The sequence below is a fragment of the Trichomonas vaginalis genome, chromosome V (assembly GCF_026262505.1).
Source record: "Trichomonas vaginalis G3 chromosome V, whole genome shotgun sequence".
Lineage (NCBI taxonomy): Eukaryota > Parabasalia > Trichomonadida > Trichomonadidae > Trichomonas > Trichomonas vaginalis.
The window spans coordinates 26,921,786-26,939,077 of record NC_067207.1 but is presented as its reverse complement, the minus strand read 5'-3'; the positions used below and the strand labels follow the sequence as shown (position 1 = coordinate 26,939,077).

Below are 17,292 nucleotides of genomic sequence, written 5' to 3'. Positions count from 1 at the left end.
TCAACAGTATCTGGGAAACCACACTCTTCTTTAAGCATTTTTAAGAATTCTTGGTTTCCTTGTTCTCTACTTCTTTTATGTCCTTGCTCTGTTTGTGGTTGTTGTTGTGCAGGGTTTTGAACTGTTGGTTGTGCTGGATTTTGAACTGTTGGTTGTTGTGTTGGTTGTTGTTGTTGTTGTTGTGCAGGGTTTTGAACTGTTGGTTGTTGTGTTGGTTTTGGTGCATGCCTGTGTCTGTGTCCATGTGACGATGTAAATGTTCTAGGTAGTCCTGGTGCAGGTGCTTCTCTTGGAGGGTTTGGTGGTATATAAGTTCCACCAGCTGGCACATATGTTCCATCTGCAGCGTAATGTCCTACCTGACTTTTCGTTTTTAAGAAAGCATTTACTAGGTCTGTTTTGGTCTGTTGTAACTCTTTTTCTTGACTTTTCACAACAGTTGCTCTAACGGCGTCATAGGCACTTTGAACTGCCTGTCTCGTTGCTGCATCTGTTATTTTCGTCATATTTTGTGCTACTTCTTTTAACTCTTTGTCGAAACCTTCAGACTTCAGTTTCTTTCCAGATGAGAAGTCGTTCACTTGTTTCACCTTACTATGAAGAGCTTCGAAGGCGTTCTTAAAGTCAGCATTTGTTAAAGCTTCATTTGAACTATCTTCATCCGCTTGTATTTTTGTCCTTATTGACCCTATGAGTTGGGCTGCTTTAGCGTTGGCTTGGGCATCTAACCAGTCATTGTTAGCTTTTATATATTCTGCGCTTTTCATTGCCTTTTGCATGGCTGCGTCGTTATTTTTACTTTCTTGTGCTAAGTTTTCATACTGTACGGTTTGGTTTTGCAACTGTAAAAGTTTTTCTGCCTTTACATTTGCTTCAACTTCTTTTTTATACTCATCGCTATCCATATATGTCTTCAGGGCTTTTTGTTTTATCTCTTCATCTTTCAGTATTTTATATTGAGTAGTATGGTTTTTCAAATTTATAACATCTTGTTCCATTTTTGCTACTTCTGCTGCTTTTTCTGACACTTTTTTCGCATATTCCTCTGTACTTAGTTCTTTCAGTTGTTCTTCTTTCTTCTTTTTCTCTACGTTTAACTCATTGAGTTTCTTTGTGTGTCTGTCATATTCTAGTTTCTTTTCGTTTTCACTTATTTGCTTCTGTATGTCTATGTTTGACTTTTTGACATCTGTTATTTGATTTTTGAGTGAACTCAAATTCATTTGACTTTGAGGGTTATAAGCTGTTCCGTCTGCAGCTCCACCATAGCCTGCCATTTTCGCTAAAAGTGCCGCTCTTAAACCTCCACTCTGTGCACCAACAACTCGGTTTAAAAGCATAGGGTTGCTTGACATTTGTTGCAACATAGTGGGGTCATTCATTATTTGTTGTTGCAACTGTTGTTGTGGTGTCAGTTTTACTATTGGATGTTTCAATGCTCTCTTCCTCTTACGTATATTCTTACGTAGCTTACGTGGCATTTTAAGTGAAGTTAAAAAGCGGCTTTTGACAGATGTTTATTGTGACTTCTTCGTAAAGACTTTGTTAAGACTTCTTCGTAAAGACTTTGTTGAGATTTCTTCGTAAAGACTTTGTTGAGATTTCTTCGTAAATGACCCAAAAATAATGTTTAGGTGAAGAGGTGAGATTTCACCTCTTTTTTCACCTCATTTCTCACCTCTTGAATTTTCATGAATTTCTTCGTAAAGACTTTGTTAAGACTTCTTCATCTAATTTCTCATGAACTTTCTTGTCTATGTTTTGTTGAGATTTCTTCGTAAAGACTTTGTCAAGATTTCATCGTAAAGACTTTGTTGAGATTTCTTCGTAAATGACCCTAGTAGTATATTTTTGGTGTAAATTTCATGAAAATTCAAGAGGGTGAAAAATTAGGTGAAAAAACAGGTGAAATCTCACCTCTTCACCTAAACATTATTTTTGGTGTAAATTTCATGAAAATTCAAGAGGTGAAAAATTAGGTGAAAAAACAGGTGAAATCTCACCTCTTCACCTAAACATTATTTTTGGTGTAAAATTCTGAGTAAAATGACAGATGGAACACATACTTTTTCAGTAAGTACATATGGGGTAGAAAAGAGGGTAGAAAACGGGGTAGATATACCCTTCTACCCTAAAATATATTTTTGTCTGATTTACGCTCATTACGATGAAGTTTTGACAAAGTCTTTACGAAGAAATCTTGACAAAGTCTTTACGAAGAAATCTTGACAAAGTCTTTACGATGAAGTTTTGACAAAGTCTTTACGATGAAGTTTTGACAAAGTCTTTACGATGAAATCTTGACAAAGTCTTTACGATGAAATCTTGACAAAGTCTTTACGATGAAATTCATGAAAATTCAAGAGGTGAAAAATGAGGTGAAAAAACAGGTGAAATCTCACCTCTTCACCTAAAATATATTTTTATTGAATTCTGTATAATATTCTGAGTAATATGACAGATGTTTATATAACACTTTCTCCGGTTTATAGGACCTCTCTCATATTCTATCTTGTCATATCAAAACTCATAGTCATGTTTGTCCTCTAAGACTTCATTTATACTAAACATCTTCAGGGCTAGAAGGCACGAAGTGCCTGGAAGCCCCACTTCCTTTTTTTTTTTTTTTTTTTTTTTTTTTTTTTTTTTTTTTTTTTTTTTTTTTTTTTTTTTTTTTTTTTTTTTTTTTTTTTTTTTGTTTGAATCTCTCTCTAATGGAATTATTCAAAACTATATGTAACCATTTTGTTAACCGCATATTAACAGATCTCAAACTCATAAGTTTTTAAATCAGAGTCATTTTAAAACGCATAATTTATATACATGAGCGAATAAAGAATTGTAAAAGAAAAAAAATTAATATATAAAATGTAATAAACAGAAATTCATCAAAAGTGACAGCTCGCAGTTTTTTGACATTTGTAAATTCTAAATTGAATGAGAAAAATGAAATAATACTAAGTATAATACAATATTCTAGATTTAATTATAATTAGGAAAAAGTTAGTTTTGAGAGTACTTTTCATAGGCATATAGAATGAAATCTTCTGAAAAATAATATCACATAAACTCATATTATTTTCTAATATATAACTATTTTATATAAAAATCAAATTCAATGATCTTAAAAGCGAAGGATAAACCTCAAAATTTACGAATATAATGAGTGGGAATATAATGCTTATCTATCATAAAACCATATGAAATATCAATTTTTGCTTTACGCCTAATTTTTGACGACAATTAGCAAAAAATGTTAAATGTTAACACTCAGTCCATTTGAATATGAAAAATAAAATTGACTTTGATTAAATGTTTTATTTATCATGCAATTCTTCTTGCGACCAAAGATTTGAATAAAATTTCAAAAAATAAGATAGCTTAAAAAATAATATACGGTAGTGTTTACTAATAGATGAATAGTATATAAATTCTATTAAAATGGATTTGATCCAAAAAAATATAAAACCAAAAATAATTGTTATTTAATTTAAATGAAGAAGTAATTTAAAACGATTTTATTTATGATCAAATTTTATATATTTTTTTGGATCAAATCCATTTTAATAGAATTTATATACTATTCATCTATTAGTAAACACTACCGTATATTATTTTTTAAGCTATCTTATTTTTTGAAATTTTATTCAAATCTTTGGTCGCAAGAAGAATTGCATGATAAATAAACATTTAATCAAAGTCAATTTTATTTTTCATATTCAAATGGACTGAGTGTTAACATTTAACATTTTTTGCTAATTGTCGTCAAAAATTAGGCGTAAAGCAAAAATTGATATTTCATATGGTTTTATGATAGATAAGCATTATATTCCACTCATTATATTCGTAAATTTTGAGGTTTATCCTTCGCTTTTAAGATCATTGAATTTGATTTTTATATAAAATAGTTATATATTAGAAAATAATATGAGTTTATGTGATATTATTTTTCAGAAGATTTTGTGTTCTTCTTCAAAATTTTATTTTTTATTAAAAAGAATCTTTACAAAATATACATTTACTTTAATTAATATTTAAAAACGTGCTCTATCAAAAGTTCCAAAAATTCAATATTTTAGCTTTTCTGAAGTGTCACTTTTGATGAATTTCTGTTTACAACAAAAAAAAAAACAAGTATAGTCTGGAAATATGAGTCTTTATTATTATAAATAAATAAATGAAAAATAAGGGGACCCTCTCTTGAACCTTTGCCTTTACGAAATTCAACTTGACAGTCTTGCCTTGTTTGAATTAAGGATTTCTTTCCAATTATTACTGGATGCATAATGAAGAGGGGTACATCCATCTTTATCTTTAGCATTGATATCTGCACCATTTGAAATAAGAATTTCTGCGGTTTCTTTGCTATTTTCTCTGGCTGCTAGATGAAGAGGGGTAAATCCGATTTCAGTTTTAGCATTGATATCTGCACCATTTGAAATAAGAATTTCTGCGGTTTCTTTGCTATTTTCTCTGGCTGCTAGATGAAGAGGGGTAAATCCGATTTCAGTTTTAGCATTGATATCAGCACCATTTGAAATAAGAATTTCTGCGGTTTCTTTGCTATTATTCCTGGCTGCATAATGAAGAGGGGTAAATCCATCTTTATCTTTAGCATTGATATCTGCACCATTTGAAATAAGAATTTCTGCAATTTCTTTCCAATTATTACTGGCTGTATAATGAAGAGGGGTACATCCATATTTGTCTTTAGCATTGATATCTGCACCATTTGAAATAAGAATTTCTGCAGTTTCTTTCCAATTATTACTGGCTGTATAATGAAGAGGGGTACATCCATATTTGTCTTTAGCATTGATATCTGCACCATTTGAAATAAAATATTCTAAAAGTGATGAAAGATGGAAATTAGGAGAATAAACAAAACATGTGTTGATATCATTTGTTTGATCTAAGTAAACTAAAAATGATTGAAGATTATTGTATTTAGAGCACAATTCTAAATCAATTTTTATATTGTGTTTATTCATCAAAAATGTGACAAAATCGATATTGTGTGATATTATTGCATATTTCATGCATTCATAATCTGGTTTTTGTACTTTCAAGCATTCATTCATAATAGCTTGATTTCCACCCAAAAAAGAATATCTAAGACAATCTGGAGTGATTTCTGATTGAAATTTCGTTATTAAGATCTTAAAACAATCAACAGATCCATGATAACAACATAATTCAAGTAACGAAATACCTCTTGAATATGGATATAAATCACTTTTTAATTTTTGATTTTTATCAAATCCTTCTCTTTCTGTAAAATTTATAAATGATATTTTGTCATCATACATAATAGATCTGTGAATTGTATTTTGTTCGTGAATATCAGATGAATAATGAGAATCTTCAAATTCGTTAAAAAAAATTCTCCCATTTTCATTCAAGACTATATTGTATTCTTTGTAGAAAAGGTAATTAAAAACGTCGTTGATTTTGTTGACCTGATTTAGATGGAATTCGTCAAACAATTTGTTTGACAACCGCTAAATATGACTTCATGAAGCAGTTGTTATAAATTGAAAGTTGAGATATTTATTGATAATCTCACTAGGCGAATTTCGATAAGAGTCAATCAGGTTTGTTTGATTTTGTTGTAAATTGCGTTTAATTTTTCTTCGTCATTTGTTTTCAGCCGGTACAAAGCATCAGAGGATCATTATTAATCCTGTAAAAATCTCCATCAATTTGTCATAATGGGCTTGGTGAGTTTCTCCCTTGGACATCAAACAAAAATTTCAAAAAAAAACTAGTCAAATGTGAACTCAAAAAATGACTAATTTTTTAAAAAAAATAGCACGATGCATTAAAGAAATGAAAAATATTGATTTAATTGGTCAATAATTTTTGAATTTATAGATCGTAATTTTCGATAAATTTCTCAAAACTCGATACACATTTTTACCATCAGATTTTACGTGAGACTACCTTTCTCGATACACATTTTTACCGAAAGGTAGGTCCACAAAAAAATACACGTTATTCGCAAGGAAAAAAAAATTCTCATGAACAACTTCAAGCGGATTTTCCTCAGTAATAAAACTCCAAACTTCTCTTAATTGTGGAGAGAAATTGAAGTTTTCTTCATGCATAGTAGTCTAGTACTTTGTATTTACAAAAATGTCAGAAACAGTGTTGACATATATGCAATTTAAAATCGATGTCATTTATACTTAATAAGAATATATCCAATCGTTCTATTCTTTCAAAATATAAAGCTCTACTTAGGAAATTGTATAGCTTAAAATTTAATAATCTGCCCCGATACATATTTTTTTTTTGAAATACCGAGAAAAATCAGAGACATTAATTAGGAAAATATATAATAGTATTAAGTACATATTACTGATATGGGTTTAACTTGTTCTCATTTATTGGACAAGCATATCATGTGATTTATTGATCTGCAGTGCGAAGATATATATTTGATCAAATATAATTTGGGGCCTCAGGTGGCGTACTTGCCCTTCGGGCAAGTACGCCACCTTCGGCCAAATTAAATAATTTTTTGAAAAAATTGAATTATACACTATTTAGTTGGCGCAAAGCGGCAAACAAATAATGAAGAATACTAATATATGTTTACTTAAAATATGATTAAAATTTCTGAACGAAAACTATCAAAATTAAGTCATAGAAAATATAAATATAGGATGCTAATTTACTGTAAATTCATAATGTCAAAAGTTACTGTGTTGTCCTCTATATATACACTGTCTTAATTCTATCAGCGCTTCGCGCCGATAGAATTAAATGACAATTACTCAAAAATATATTTGAACACAAATTACATACAAACTGTACTAATACATCTTTTTTCCTATTGATGTTTCTTTGAACAGACCCGTTTTGGAAATGAATGAAAATTAAGCTTTACCAATATATGTATCATTTTGTTTAACATATTATGACTTATATATCTGAATCGTTTCAAAAAATATTCATATTTTTTATGCTTGATAAAAATAACATTTATCTTTTTCCTGAAACAATCCAGACAAATCCATATTTATTCTTTGGAAAAGCCGTTCAAGCAACTCAAGAACCTTTTGTTATCAATGGATATAAGCTCTATTGCTTAATTGATAAATTAGAAACTCCAGAATTCCCATATACGCTTGTACCTGTACAAAAAAATGGTGCATCTGTGAATTTCTACCAGTATCATTTCCCTTCTGGCACTCCTGACTTTAAAAAACTTGGTTTTGATTCAACAATTACATCCAACGGAACAATTTTATATATGACGCAAGAAAATCTTGTTAAAATCACGACGCAGTCACGATATGTAACAGTTAAAGAAGGAAATTGGCAACTTGTTTCAAAAGAATTTTATGAACTTGTTGCTTTTTATCATCTTGACATAATTCCGCAGCTTTCTCTAAACTTGTTTAAGTCATTACAAGATATTGACAAACTTTCACAGCTTTACCACAAAAAATATGATATTGATTCTGCTCATGTTGTATCATTGGCATCACTTTACAACGAGCTTAACTCTCTTTTACTATTTTTCGGATATACAAACAAAAATGTTATCTTTTCTGATCATTATTTCCTATTTTCTTCATTAAGACTTCAATTTCGTCAATTTGTCAATGATTGTTTTAGTACCATTTACATGAGTGATTGCGCAATTACGCCTTCTGCTGTCAAACAAATAAGAGCTTTGTTCAGATTTGTTAGATTAGCGTTAGGAAAACTCGGATACGAAGACACTCAGTCCGAAAACATTTATCACTCAGTTACAGCTACTGTTAACAAATTCCAAAGGGATTACGGCCTTCCTGAAAGTCCATGCGATGCAAATACGATAAGAATGATATTAACCCAACTTTTACTGAAAGGAACAGACCCTGTAAATATTTTGGCCTCATGCGGAGTTAACATTGCCATAGAAAACTCTTTAGATCAAAAATTTGGTCCAATTGATTTAAGAAACCTCGATGATGTCGCAAAACGATTCGCAACAGGTATATCAAGAGCTGTTGCACCATTGCCAGCTCCTTCTTCAGCTGTTGCCGAAGTTGAAAAAGAATTATTATCTGTTGCGAAAAGTGGAGCCGACGGACTTGATCCTGTGAATAGATCTGCAGAGATACTTGGTGCCAGACTCAGTGGAATTAAGAGATATGCGGCAGATGTCAGTTCTGAAACAAAAACTTGCCTTCAAAGGGCAGATGAAGCAGAACAAGGCTTGGAAAACCTCCAAAAGATTAATAATGATATAGAAAAGACAATGCAGGATATGGAAGAAAGATTGAAACAACAAAATTCTTCCGGAAATTGGCTTGTCATCGGATTCATCTTGCTTGTATTTATTTTTATTATTCAGCAACTGAAACGTTCAGGTGCTGCAAGAGCGATGCAGCAAAAAGAATAAATGTTTGATATTTTTTTTTCCAATAAATGAGAACAAGTTAAACCCATATCAGTAATATGTACTAAATGCTATTATATATTTTCCTAATTAAAGTCTCTGAATTTGAAAAAAAAATGTGTATCGAAAAAGGTAGTCTCACGAAAAATCTGACTGTAAAAATGTGTATCGAGTTTTGAGAAATTTATCGAAAATTACGACATCTAAAATTCAAAATTATGACCAATTAAATCAATATTTTCATTTCTTATATGCATCGTGCTATTTTTTTAAAAAAATTAGTCATTTTTTGAGTTCACATTTGACTAGTTTTTTTTGAAAATTTTTGTTTGATGTCCAAGGGAGAAACTCACCAAGCCCATTATGACAAATTGATGGAGATTTTTACAGGATATAATGATGCCTCTGATGCTTTGTACCGGCTGAAAACAAATGACGAAGAAAAATTAAACGCAATTTACAACAAAATCAAACAAAACCTGATTGACTCTAATCCTCTCCGCCTGTGAGATCAATAAAATAAATATCTCAACTTTCAATTTATAACAACTGCTTCATGAAGTCATATTTAGCGGTTGTCAAACAAATTGTTGACGAATTCCATCTAAATCAGGTCAACAAAATCAACGACGTTTTTAATTACCTTTTCTACAAAGAATACAATATAGTCTTGAATGAAAATGGGAGAATTTTTTTTAACGAATTTGAAGATTCTCATTATTCATCTGATATTCACGAACAAAATACAATTCACAGATCTATTATGTATGATGACAAAATATCATTTATAATTTTTACAGAAAGCGAAGGATTTGATAAAAATCAAAAATTAAAAAGTGATTTATATCCATATTCAAGAGGTATTTCGTTACTTGAATTATGTTGTTATCATGGATCTGTTGATTGTTTTAAGATCTTAATAACGAAATTTCAATCAGAAATCACTCCAGATTGTCTTAGATATTCTTTTTTGGGTGGAAATCAAGCTATTATGAATGAATGCTTGAAAGTACAAAAACCAGATTATGAATGCATGAAATATGCAATAATATCACACAATATCGATTTTGTCACATTTTTGATGAATGAACACAATATAAAAATTGATTTAGAATTGTGCTCTAAATACAATAATCTTCAATCATTTTTAGTTTACTTAGATCAAACAAATGATATCAACACATGTTTTGTTTATTCTCCTAATTTCCATCTTTCATCACTTTTAGAATATTTTATTTCAAATGGTGCAGATATCAATGCTAAAACTGAAATCGGATGTACCCCTCTTCATCTAGCAGCCATTAAAAATAGCAAAGAAGCTGCAGAAATTCTTATTTCAAATGGTGCAGATATCAATGCTAAAGATAAAGATGGATGTACCCCTCTTCATTATACAGCCAGTAATAATTGGAAAGAAATTGCAGAAATTCTTATTTCAAATGGTGCAGATATCAATGCTAAAAACAAATATGGATGTACCCCTCTTCATTATACAGCCAGTAATAATTGGAAAGAAATTGCAGAAATTCTTATTTCAAATGGTGCAGATATCAATGCTAAAGATAAAGATGGATTTACCCCTCTTCATTATGCAGCCAGGAATAATAGCAAAGAAACCGCAGAAATTCTTATTTCAAATGGTGCTGATATCAATGCTAAAACTGAAATCGGATTTACCCCTCTTCATCTAGCAGCCAGAGAAAATAGCAAAGAAACCGCAGAAATTCTTATTTCAAATGGTGCAGATATCAATGCTAAAGATAAAGATGGATTTACCCCTCTTCATTATGCAGCCAGGAATAATAGCAAAGAAACCGCAGAAATTCTTATTTCAAATGGTGCAGATATCAATGCTAAAGACGAAGATAGATGTACCCCTCTTCATTATGCAGCCAGTAATATATGGAAAGAAACTGCAGAAATTCTTATTTCAAATGGTGCAGATATCAATGCTAAAAACAAATATGGATTTACCCCTCTTCATTATGCAGCCAGTAATATATGGAAAGGAATCGCAGAAATTCTTATTTCAAATGGTGCAGATATCAATGCTAAAACTGAAATCGGATGTACCCCTCTTCATCTAGCAGCCATTAAAAATAGCAAAGAAGCTGCAGAAATTCTTATTTCAAATGGTGCAGATATCAATGCTAAAGATAAAGATGGATGTACCCCTCTTCATTATGCAGCCGGGAATACTAAGAAAGAAACCGCAGAAATTCTTATTTCAAATGGTGCTGATATCAATGCTAAAAACAAAGATGGATGTACCCCTCTTTATTATGCAGCCATTAAAAATAGCAAAGAAATTACAGAAATTCTTATTTCAAATGGTGGGGTTATCAGTGGCTTCTAAAAAAATCCCAAAAACGATTATTGTGAATTGAATTTGGGAATTTTTTGGGATACCCTTATTTAGGGGATGGTAACGATTATTTCAGCATATAAAACATGCATTTGATATATTTTGATAATAAAATCTATTTATACATAGTTTAAAAATAGTTATACAAGCATTTAGATGTTCTTATTTCCCATTTTGAATGAAATTGAGAATTGAATTTCTTATAAAATAGCTTTATGAGCATTTTTATATAATGGTGATATGTGTCTTAAACATTGGAAACATAAGAATTAGGTATACATATGTATTATCGATAATGTAGGAAATACAGATATTTCAAAACCGAAGAAAATGCGGTTCTATATATGTAAAATGATTGCAATAGTTTTGGTGACATAATGTAAATATAATAAATTATATTGGTAATCTTAAATCATAAAGCATTAAATCAAATTGAAATCTCATTTTAGAAAAATATATAGAATTTGATGAATTATATATTTACAAAGTTTTATATTATGCATAGATAAGATAGTGATATGATAATAAGCAATTTCTTTCGAACATTAAAAATTTGATGTAGAAATAAGGATATTTGAAATTGATATTATAATATATAGATGTCTATAATATATGCATAGCTTATATTAAGGATTTGACGTGAAAATCCTCATTTAAACTGCTGAAAAAATGAATCTGAAAACAAAATAAAATTGAATATCTTTTCAATTTTGATATATGAATAAAAATGTTTAAAATAATAAAATTCGATATGAAATAATAATTTTTGTGATTTTGACGTAAATTTGAATTGAGAAGGGGGTATCAAAAAATTGATTTTAAAATTGAGTGGAGAAAAAATAAAACTCTGAAACACGAACTGAATTAAATTAAATGCAATATTTTAATATTAATAAAATATTATTTAAAAAAAATATCTCTCAAAACTCAAAAGTGTCATTTCTCATGGATGGCCATCATCAGCTATTCACTTGCTGATAAGGATACTGTGCATAGCATGATCCTGCCAAGATTTGATGCTGCACTATCCTTATCAGCAAATGATTTCTGCATCAAATCTCAATTTAATCTTTCATGAGTGGCCTGCAGATCAGAAGCGCAATGCTTATACAGTCTAGATACTATGCCATAGCATGTAGACTGTATAAGCATTGCGCTTCTGATCTGCAGGCCACTCATGAAAGATTAAATTGAGATTTGATGCAGAAATCATTTGCTGATAAGGATAGTGCAGCATCAAATCTTGGCAGGATCATGCTATGCACAGTATCCTTATCAGCAAGTGAATAGCTGATGATGGCCATCCATGAGAAATGACACTTTTGAGTTTTGAGAGATTTTTTTTAAATAATATTTTATTAATATTAAAATATTGCATTTAATTTAATTCAGTTCGTGTTTCAGAGTTTTATTTTTTCTCCACTCAATTTTAAAATCAATTTTTTGATACCCCCTTCTCAATTCAAATTTACGTCAAAATCACAAAAATTATTATTTCATATCGAATTTTATTATTTTAAACATTTTTATTCATATATCAAAATTGAAAAGATATTCAATTTTATTTTGTTTTCAGATTCATTTTTTCAGCAGTTTAAATGAGGATTTTCACGTCAAATCCTTAATATAAGCTATGCATATATTATAGACATCTATATATTATAATATCAATTTCAAATATCCTTATTTCTACATCAAATTTTTAATGTTCGAAAGAAATTGCTTATTATCATATCACTATCTTATCTATGCATAATATAAAACTTTGTAAATATATAATTCATCAAATTCTATATATTTTTCTAAAATGAGATTTCAATTTGATTTAATGCTTTATGATTTAAGATTACCAATATAATTTATTATATTTACATTATGTCACCAAAACTATTGCAATCATTTTACATATATAGAACCGCATTTTCTTCGGTTTTGAAATATCTGTATTTCCTACATTATCGATAATACATATGTATACCTAATTCTTATGTTTCCAATGTTTAAGACACATATCACCATTATATAAAAATGCTCATAAAGCTATTTTATAAGAAATTCAATTCTCAATTTCATTCAAAATGGGAAATAAGAACATCTAAATGCTTGTATAACTATTTTTAAACTATGTATAAATAGATTTTATTATCAAAATATATCAAATGCATGTTTTATATGCTGAAATAATCGTTACCATCCCCTAAATAAGGGTATCCCAAAAAATTCCCAAATTCAATTCACAATAATCGTTTTTGGGATTTTTTTAGAAGCCACTGATAACCCCACCATTTGAAATAAGAATTTCTGTAATTTCTTTGCTATTTTTAATGGCTGCATAATAAAGAGGGGTACATCCATCTTTGTTTTTAGCATTGATATCAGCACCATTTGAAATAAGAATTTCTGCGGTTTCTTTCTTAGTATTCCCGGCTGCATAATGAAGAGGGGTACATCCATCTTTATCTTTAGCATTGATATCTGCACCATTTGAAATAAGAATTTCTGCAGCTTCTTTGCTATTTTTAATGGCTGCTAGATGAAGAGGGTACATCCGATTTCAGTTTTAGCATTGATATCTGCACCATTTGAAATAAGAATTTCTGCGATTCCTTTCCATATATTACTGGCTGCATAATGAAGAGGGGTAAATCCATATTTGTTTTTAGCATTGATATCTGCACCATTTGAAATAAGAATTTCTGCAATTTCTTTCCATATATTACTGGCTGCATAATGAAGAGGGGTACATCTATCTTCGTCTTTAGCATTGATATCTGCACCATTTGAAATAAGAATTTCTGCGATTCCTTTCCATATATTACTGGCTGCATAATGAAGAGGGGTAAATCCATATTTGTCTTTAGCATTGATATCTGCACCATTTGAAATAAGAATTTCTGCAATTTCTTTCCAATTATTACTGGCTGTATAATGAAGAGGGGTACATCCATATTTGTTTTTAGCATTGATATCTGCACCATTTGAAATAAGAATTTCTGCGGTTTCTTTACTATTATTACTGGCTGTATAATGAAGAGGGGTACATCCATATTTGCCTTCAGCATTGATATCTGCACCATTTGAAATAAGAATTTCTGCAATTTCTTTCCAATTATTACTGGCTGTATAATGAAGAGGGGTACATCCATATTTGTCTTTAGCATTGATATCTGCACCATTTGAAATAAAATATTCTAAAAGTGATGAAAGATGGAAATTAGGAGAATAAACAAAACATGTGTTGATATCATTTGTTTGATCTAAGTAAACTAAAAATGATTGAAGATTATTGTATTTAGAGCACAATTCTAAATCAATTTTTATATTGTGTTCATTCATCAAAAATGTGACAAAATCGATATTGTGTGATATTATTGCATATTTCATGCATTCATAATCTGGTTTTTGTACTTTCAAGCATTCATTCATAATAGCTTGATTTCCACCCAAAAAAGAATATCTAAGACAATCTGGAGTGATTTCTGATTGAAATTTCGTTATTAAGATCTTAAAACAATCAACAGATCCATGATAACAACATAATTCAAGTAACGAAATACCTCTTGAATATGGATATAAATCACTTTTTAATTTTTGATTTTTATCAAATCCTTCGCTTTCTGTAAAAATTATAAATGATATTTTGTCATCATACATAATAGATCTGTGAATTGTATTTTGTTCGTGAATATCAGATGAATAATGAGAATCTTCAAATTCGTTAAAAAAAATTCTCCCATTTTCATTCAAGACTATATTGTATTCTTTGTAGAAAAGGTAATTAAAAACGTCGTTGATTTTGTTGACCTGATTTAGATGGAATTCGTCAACAATTTGTTTGACAACCGCTAAATATGACTTCATGAAGCAGTTGTTATAAATTGAAAGTTGAGATATTTTATTGATAATCTCACCAGGCGGAATTCGATAAGAGTCAATCAGGTTTTGTTTGATTTTGTTGTAAATTGCGTTTAATTTTTCTTCGTCATTTGTTTTCAGCCGGTACAAAGCATCAGAGGCATCATTATATCCTGTAAAAATCTCCATCAATTTGTCATAATGGGCTTGGTGAGTTTCTCCCTTGGACATCAAACAAAAATTTTCAAAAAAAACTAGTCAAATGTGAACTCAAAAAATGACTAATTTTTTTAAAAAAATAGCACGATGCATATAAGAAATGAAAAATATTGATTTAATTGGTCATAATTTTGAATTTTAGATGTCGTAATTTTCGATAAATTTCTCAAAACTCGATACACATTTTTACAGTCAGATTTTTCGTGAGACTACCTTTTTCGATACACATTTTTTTTTCAAATTCAGAGACTTTAATTAGGAAAATATATAATAGCATTTAGTACATATTACTGATATGGGTTTAACTTGTTCTCATTTATTGGAAAAAAAAATATCAAACATTTATTCTTTTTGCTGCATCGCTCTTGCAGCACCTGAACGTTTCAGTTGCTGAATAATAAAAATAAATACAAGCAAGATGAATCCGATGACAAGCCAATTTCCGGAAGAATTTTGTTGTTTCAATCTTTCTTCCATATCCTGCATTGTCTTTTCTATATCATTATTAATCTTTTGGAGGTTTTCCAAGCCTTGTTCTGCTTCATCTGCCCTTTGAAGGCAAGTTTTTGTTTCAGAACTGACATCTGCCGCATATCTCTTAATTCCACTGAGTCTGGCACCAAGTATCTCTGCAGATCTATTCACAGGATCAAGTCCGTCGGCTCCACTTTTCGCAACAGATAATAATTCTTTTTCAACTTCGGCAACAGCTGAAGAAGGAGCTGGCAATGGTGCAACAGCTCTTGATATACCTGTTGCGAATCGTTTTGCGACATCATCGAGGTTTCTTAAATCAATTGGACCAAATTTTTGATCTAAAGAGTTTTCTATGGCAATGTTAACTCCGCATGAGGCCAAAATATTTACAGGGTCTGTTCCTTTCAGTAAAAGTTGGGTTAATATCATTCTTATCGTATTTGCATCGCATGGACTTTCAGGAAGGCCGTAATCCCTTTGGAATTTGTTAACAGTAGCTGTAACTGAGTGATAAATGTTTTCGGACTGAGTGTCTTCGTATCCGAGTTTTCCTAACGCTAATCTAACAAATCTGAACAAAGCTCTTATTTGTTTGACAGCAGAAGGCGTAATTGCGCAATCACTCATGTAAATGGTACTAAAACAATCATTGACAAATTGACGAAATTGAAGTCTTAATGAAGAAAATAGGAAATAATGATCAGAAAGATAACATTTTTGTTTGTATATCCGAAAAATAGTAAAAGAGAGTTAAGCTCGTTGTAAAGTGATGCCAATGATACAACATGAGCAGAATCAATATCATATTTTTTGTGGTAAAGCTGTGAAAGTTTGTCAATATCTTGTAATGACTTAAACAAGTTTAGAGAAAGCTGCGGAATTATGTCAAGATGATAAAAAGCAACAAGTTCATAAAATTCTTTTGAAACAAGTTGCCAATTTCCTTCTTTAACTGTTACATATCGTGACTGCGTCGTGATTTTAACAAGATTTTCTTGCGTCATATATAAAATTGTTCCGTTGGATGTAATTGTTGAATCAAAACCAAGTTTTTTAAAGTCAGGAGTGCCAGAAGGGAAATGATACTGGTAGAAATTCACAGATGCACCATTTTTTTGTACAGGTACAAGCGTATATGGGAATTCTGGAGTTTCTAATTTATCAATTAAGCAATAGAGCTTATATCCATTGATAACAAAAGGTTCTTGAGTTGCTTGAACGGCTTTTCCAAAGAATAAATATGGATTTGTCTGGATTGTTTCAGGAAAAAGATAAATGTTATTTTTATCAAGCATAAAAAATATGAATATTTTTTGAAACGATTCAGATATATAAGTCATAATATGTTAAACAAAATGATACATATATTGGTAAAGCTTAATTTTCATTCATTTCCAAAACGGGTCTGTTCAAAGAAACATCAATAGGAAAAAAGATGTATTAGTACAGTTTGTATGTAATTTGTGTTCAAATATATTTTTGAGTAATTGTCATTTAATTCTATCGGCGCGAAGCGCTGATAGAATTAAGACAGTGTATATATAGAGGACAACACAGTAACTTTTGACATTATGAATTTACAGTAAATTAGCATCCTATATTTATATTTTCTATGACTTAATTTTGATAGTTTTCGTTCAGAAATTTTAATCATATTTTAAGTAAACATATATTAGTATTCTTCATTATTTGTTTGCCGCTTTGCGCCAACTAAATAGTGTATAATTCAATTTTTTCAAAAAATTATTTAATTTGGCCGAAGGTGGCGTACTTGCCCGAAGGGCAAGTACGCCACCTGAGGCCCCAAATTATATTTGATCAAATATATATCTTCGCACTGCAGATCAATAAATCACATGATATGCTTGTCCAATAAATGAGAACAAGTTAAACCCATATCAGTAATATGTACTTAATACTATTATATATTTTCCTAATTAATGTCTCTGATTTTTCTCGGTATTTCAAAAAAAAATATGTA

The 17,292-nt window shown here is 30.1% G+C and overlaps 5 protein-coding genes and 1 pseudogene across 6 annotated transcripts, besides 3 other annotated features; 2 read left to right on the top strand and 4 right to left on the bottom strand.

The window, feature by feature from the left end:
• Positions 1 to 2,644: part of a mobile genetic element that runs on past the window's edge.
• On the bottom strand, positions 41 to 340 carry TVAGG3_0410070 (protein of unknown function, DUF4106 family; the record flags this gene model as incomplete). The annotated part of the gene is made up of 1 exon (XM_051233048.1): positions 41 to 340. The coding sequence occupies one exon, from the start codon at positions 338 to 340 to the stop codon at positions 41 to 43; it is 300 nt and encodes a 99-aa protein (XP_051102778.1).
• Positions 587 to 1,481, bottom strand: TVAGG3_0410060 (protein of unknown function, DUF4106 family; the record flags this gene model as incomplete). Its single annotated transcript, XM_051233047.1, has 1 exon — positions 587 to 1,481. A coding segment is annotated over one exon (895 nt), but the record flags the coding sequence as incomplete, so codon positions are not given.
• Positions 2,645 to 2,871: 227 nt separating the features above from the next.
• Positions 2,872 to 2,907: a mobile genetic element.
• Positions 2,908 to 4,083: 1,176 nt separating this feature from the next.
• Positions 4,084 to 4,121: a mobile genetic element.
• A 102-nt stretch (positions 4,122 to 4,223) lies between these two features.
• TVAGG3_0410020 (ankyrin repeat-containing protein DDB G0279043 family) lies at positions 4,224 to 5,081 on the bottom strand (the record flags this gene model as incomplete). The annotated part of the gene is made up of 1 exon (XM_001293020.1): positions 4,224 to 5,081. The coding sequence occupies one exon, from the start codon at positions 5,079 to 5,081 to the stop codon at positions 4,224 to 4,226; it is 858 nt and encodes a 285-aa protein (XP_001293021.1).
• Positions 5,082 to 6,967: 1,886 nt separating this feature from the next.
• TVAGG3_0410010 (uncharacterized protein) lies at positions 6,968 to 8,527 on the top strand (the record flags this gene model as incomplete). The annotated part of the gene is made up of 1 exon (XM_001301365.1): positions 6,968 to 8,398. The coding sequence occupies one exon, from the start codon at positions 6,968 to 6,970 to the stop codon at positions 8,396 to 8,398; it is 1,431 nt and encodes a 476-aa protein (XP_001301366.1).
• A 184-nt stretch (positions 8,528 to 8,711) lies between these two features.
• Positions 8,712 to 10,853, top strand: TVAGG3_0410000 (annotated as a pseudogene). The gene has a single exon: positions 8,728 to 10,751. A coding segment is annotated over exon 1 (2,024 nt).
• Positions 10,854 to 12,753: 1,900 nt separating this feature from the next.
• On the bottom strand, positions 12,754 to 14,862 carry TVAGG3_0409990 (ankyrin repeat and SOCS box-containing protein 4 family; the record flags this gene model as incomplete). The annotated part of the gene is made up of 1 exon (XM_001281088.2): positions 13,378 to 14,186. A coding segment is annotated over one exon (809 nt), but the record flags the coding sequence as incomplete, so codon positions are not given.
• Positions 14,863 to 17,292: the final 2,430 nt, after the last annotated feature.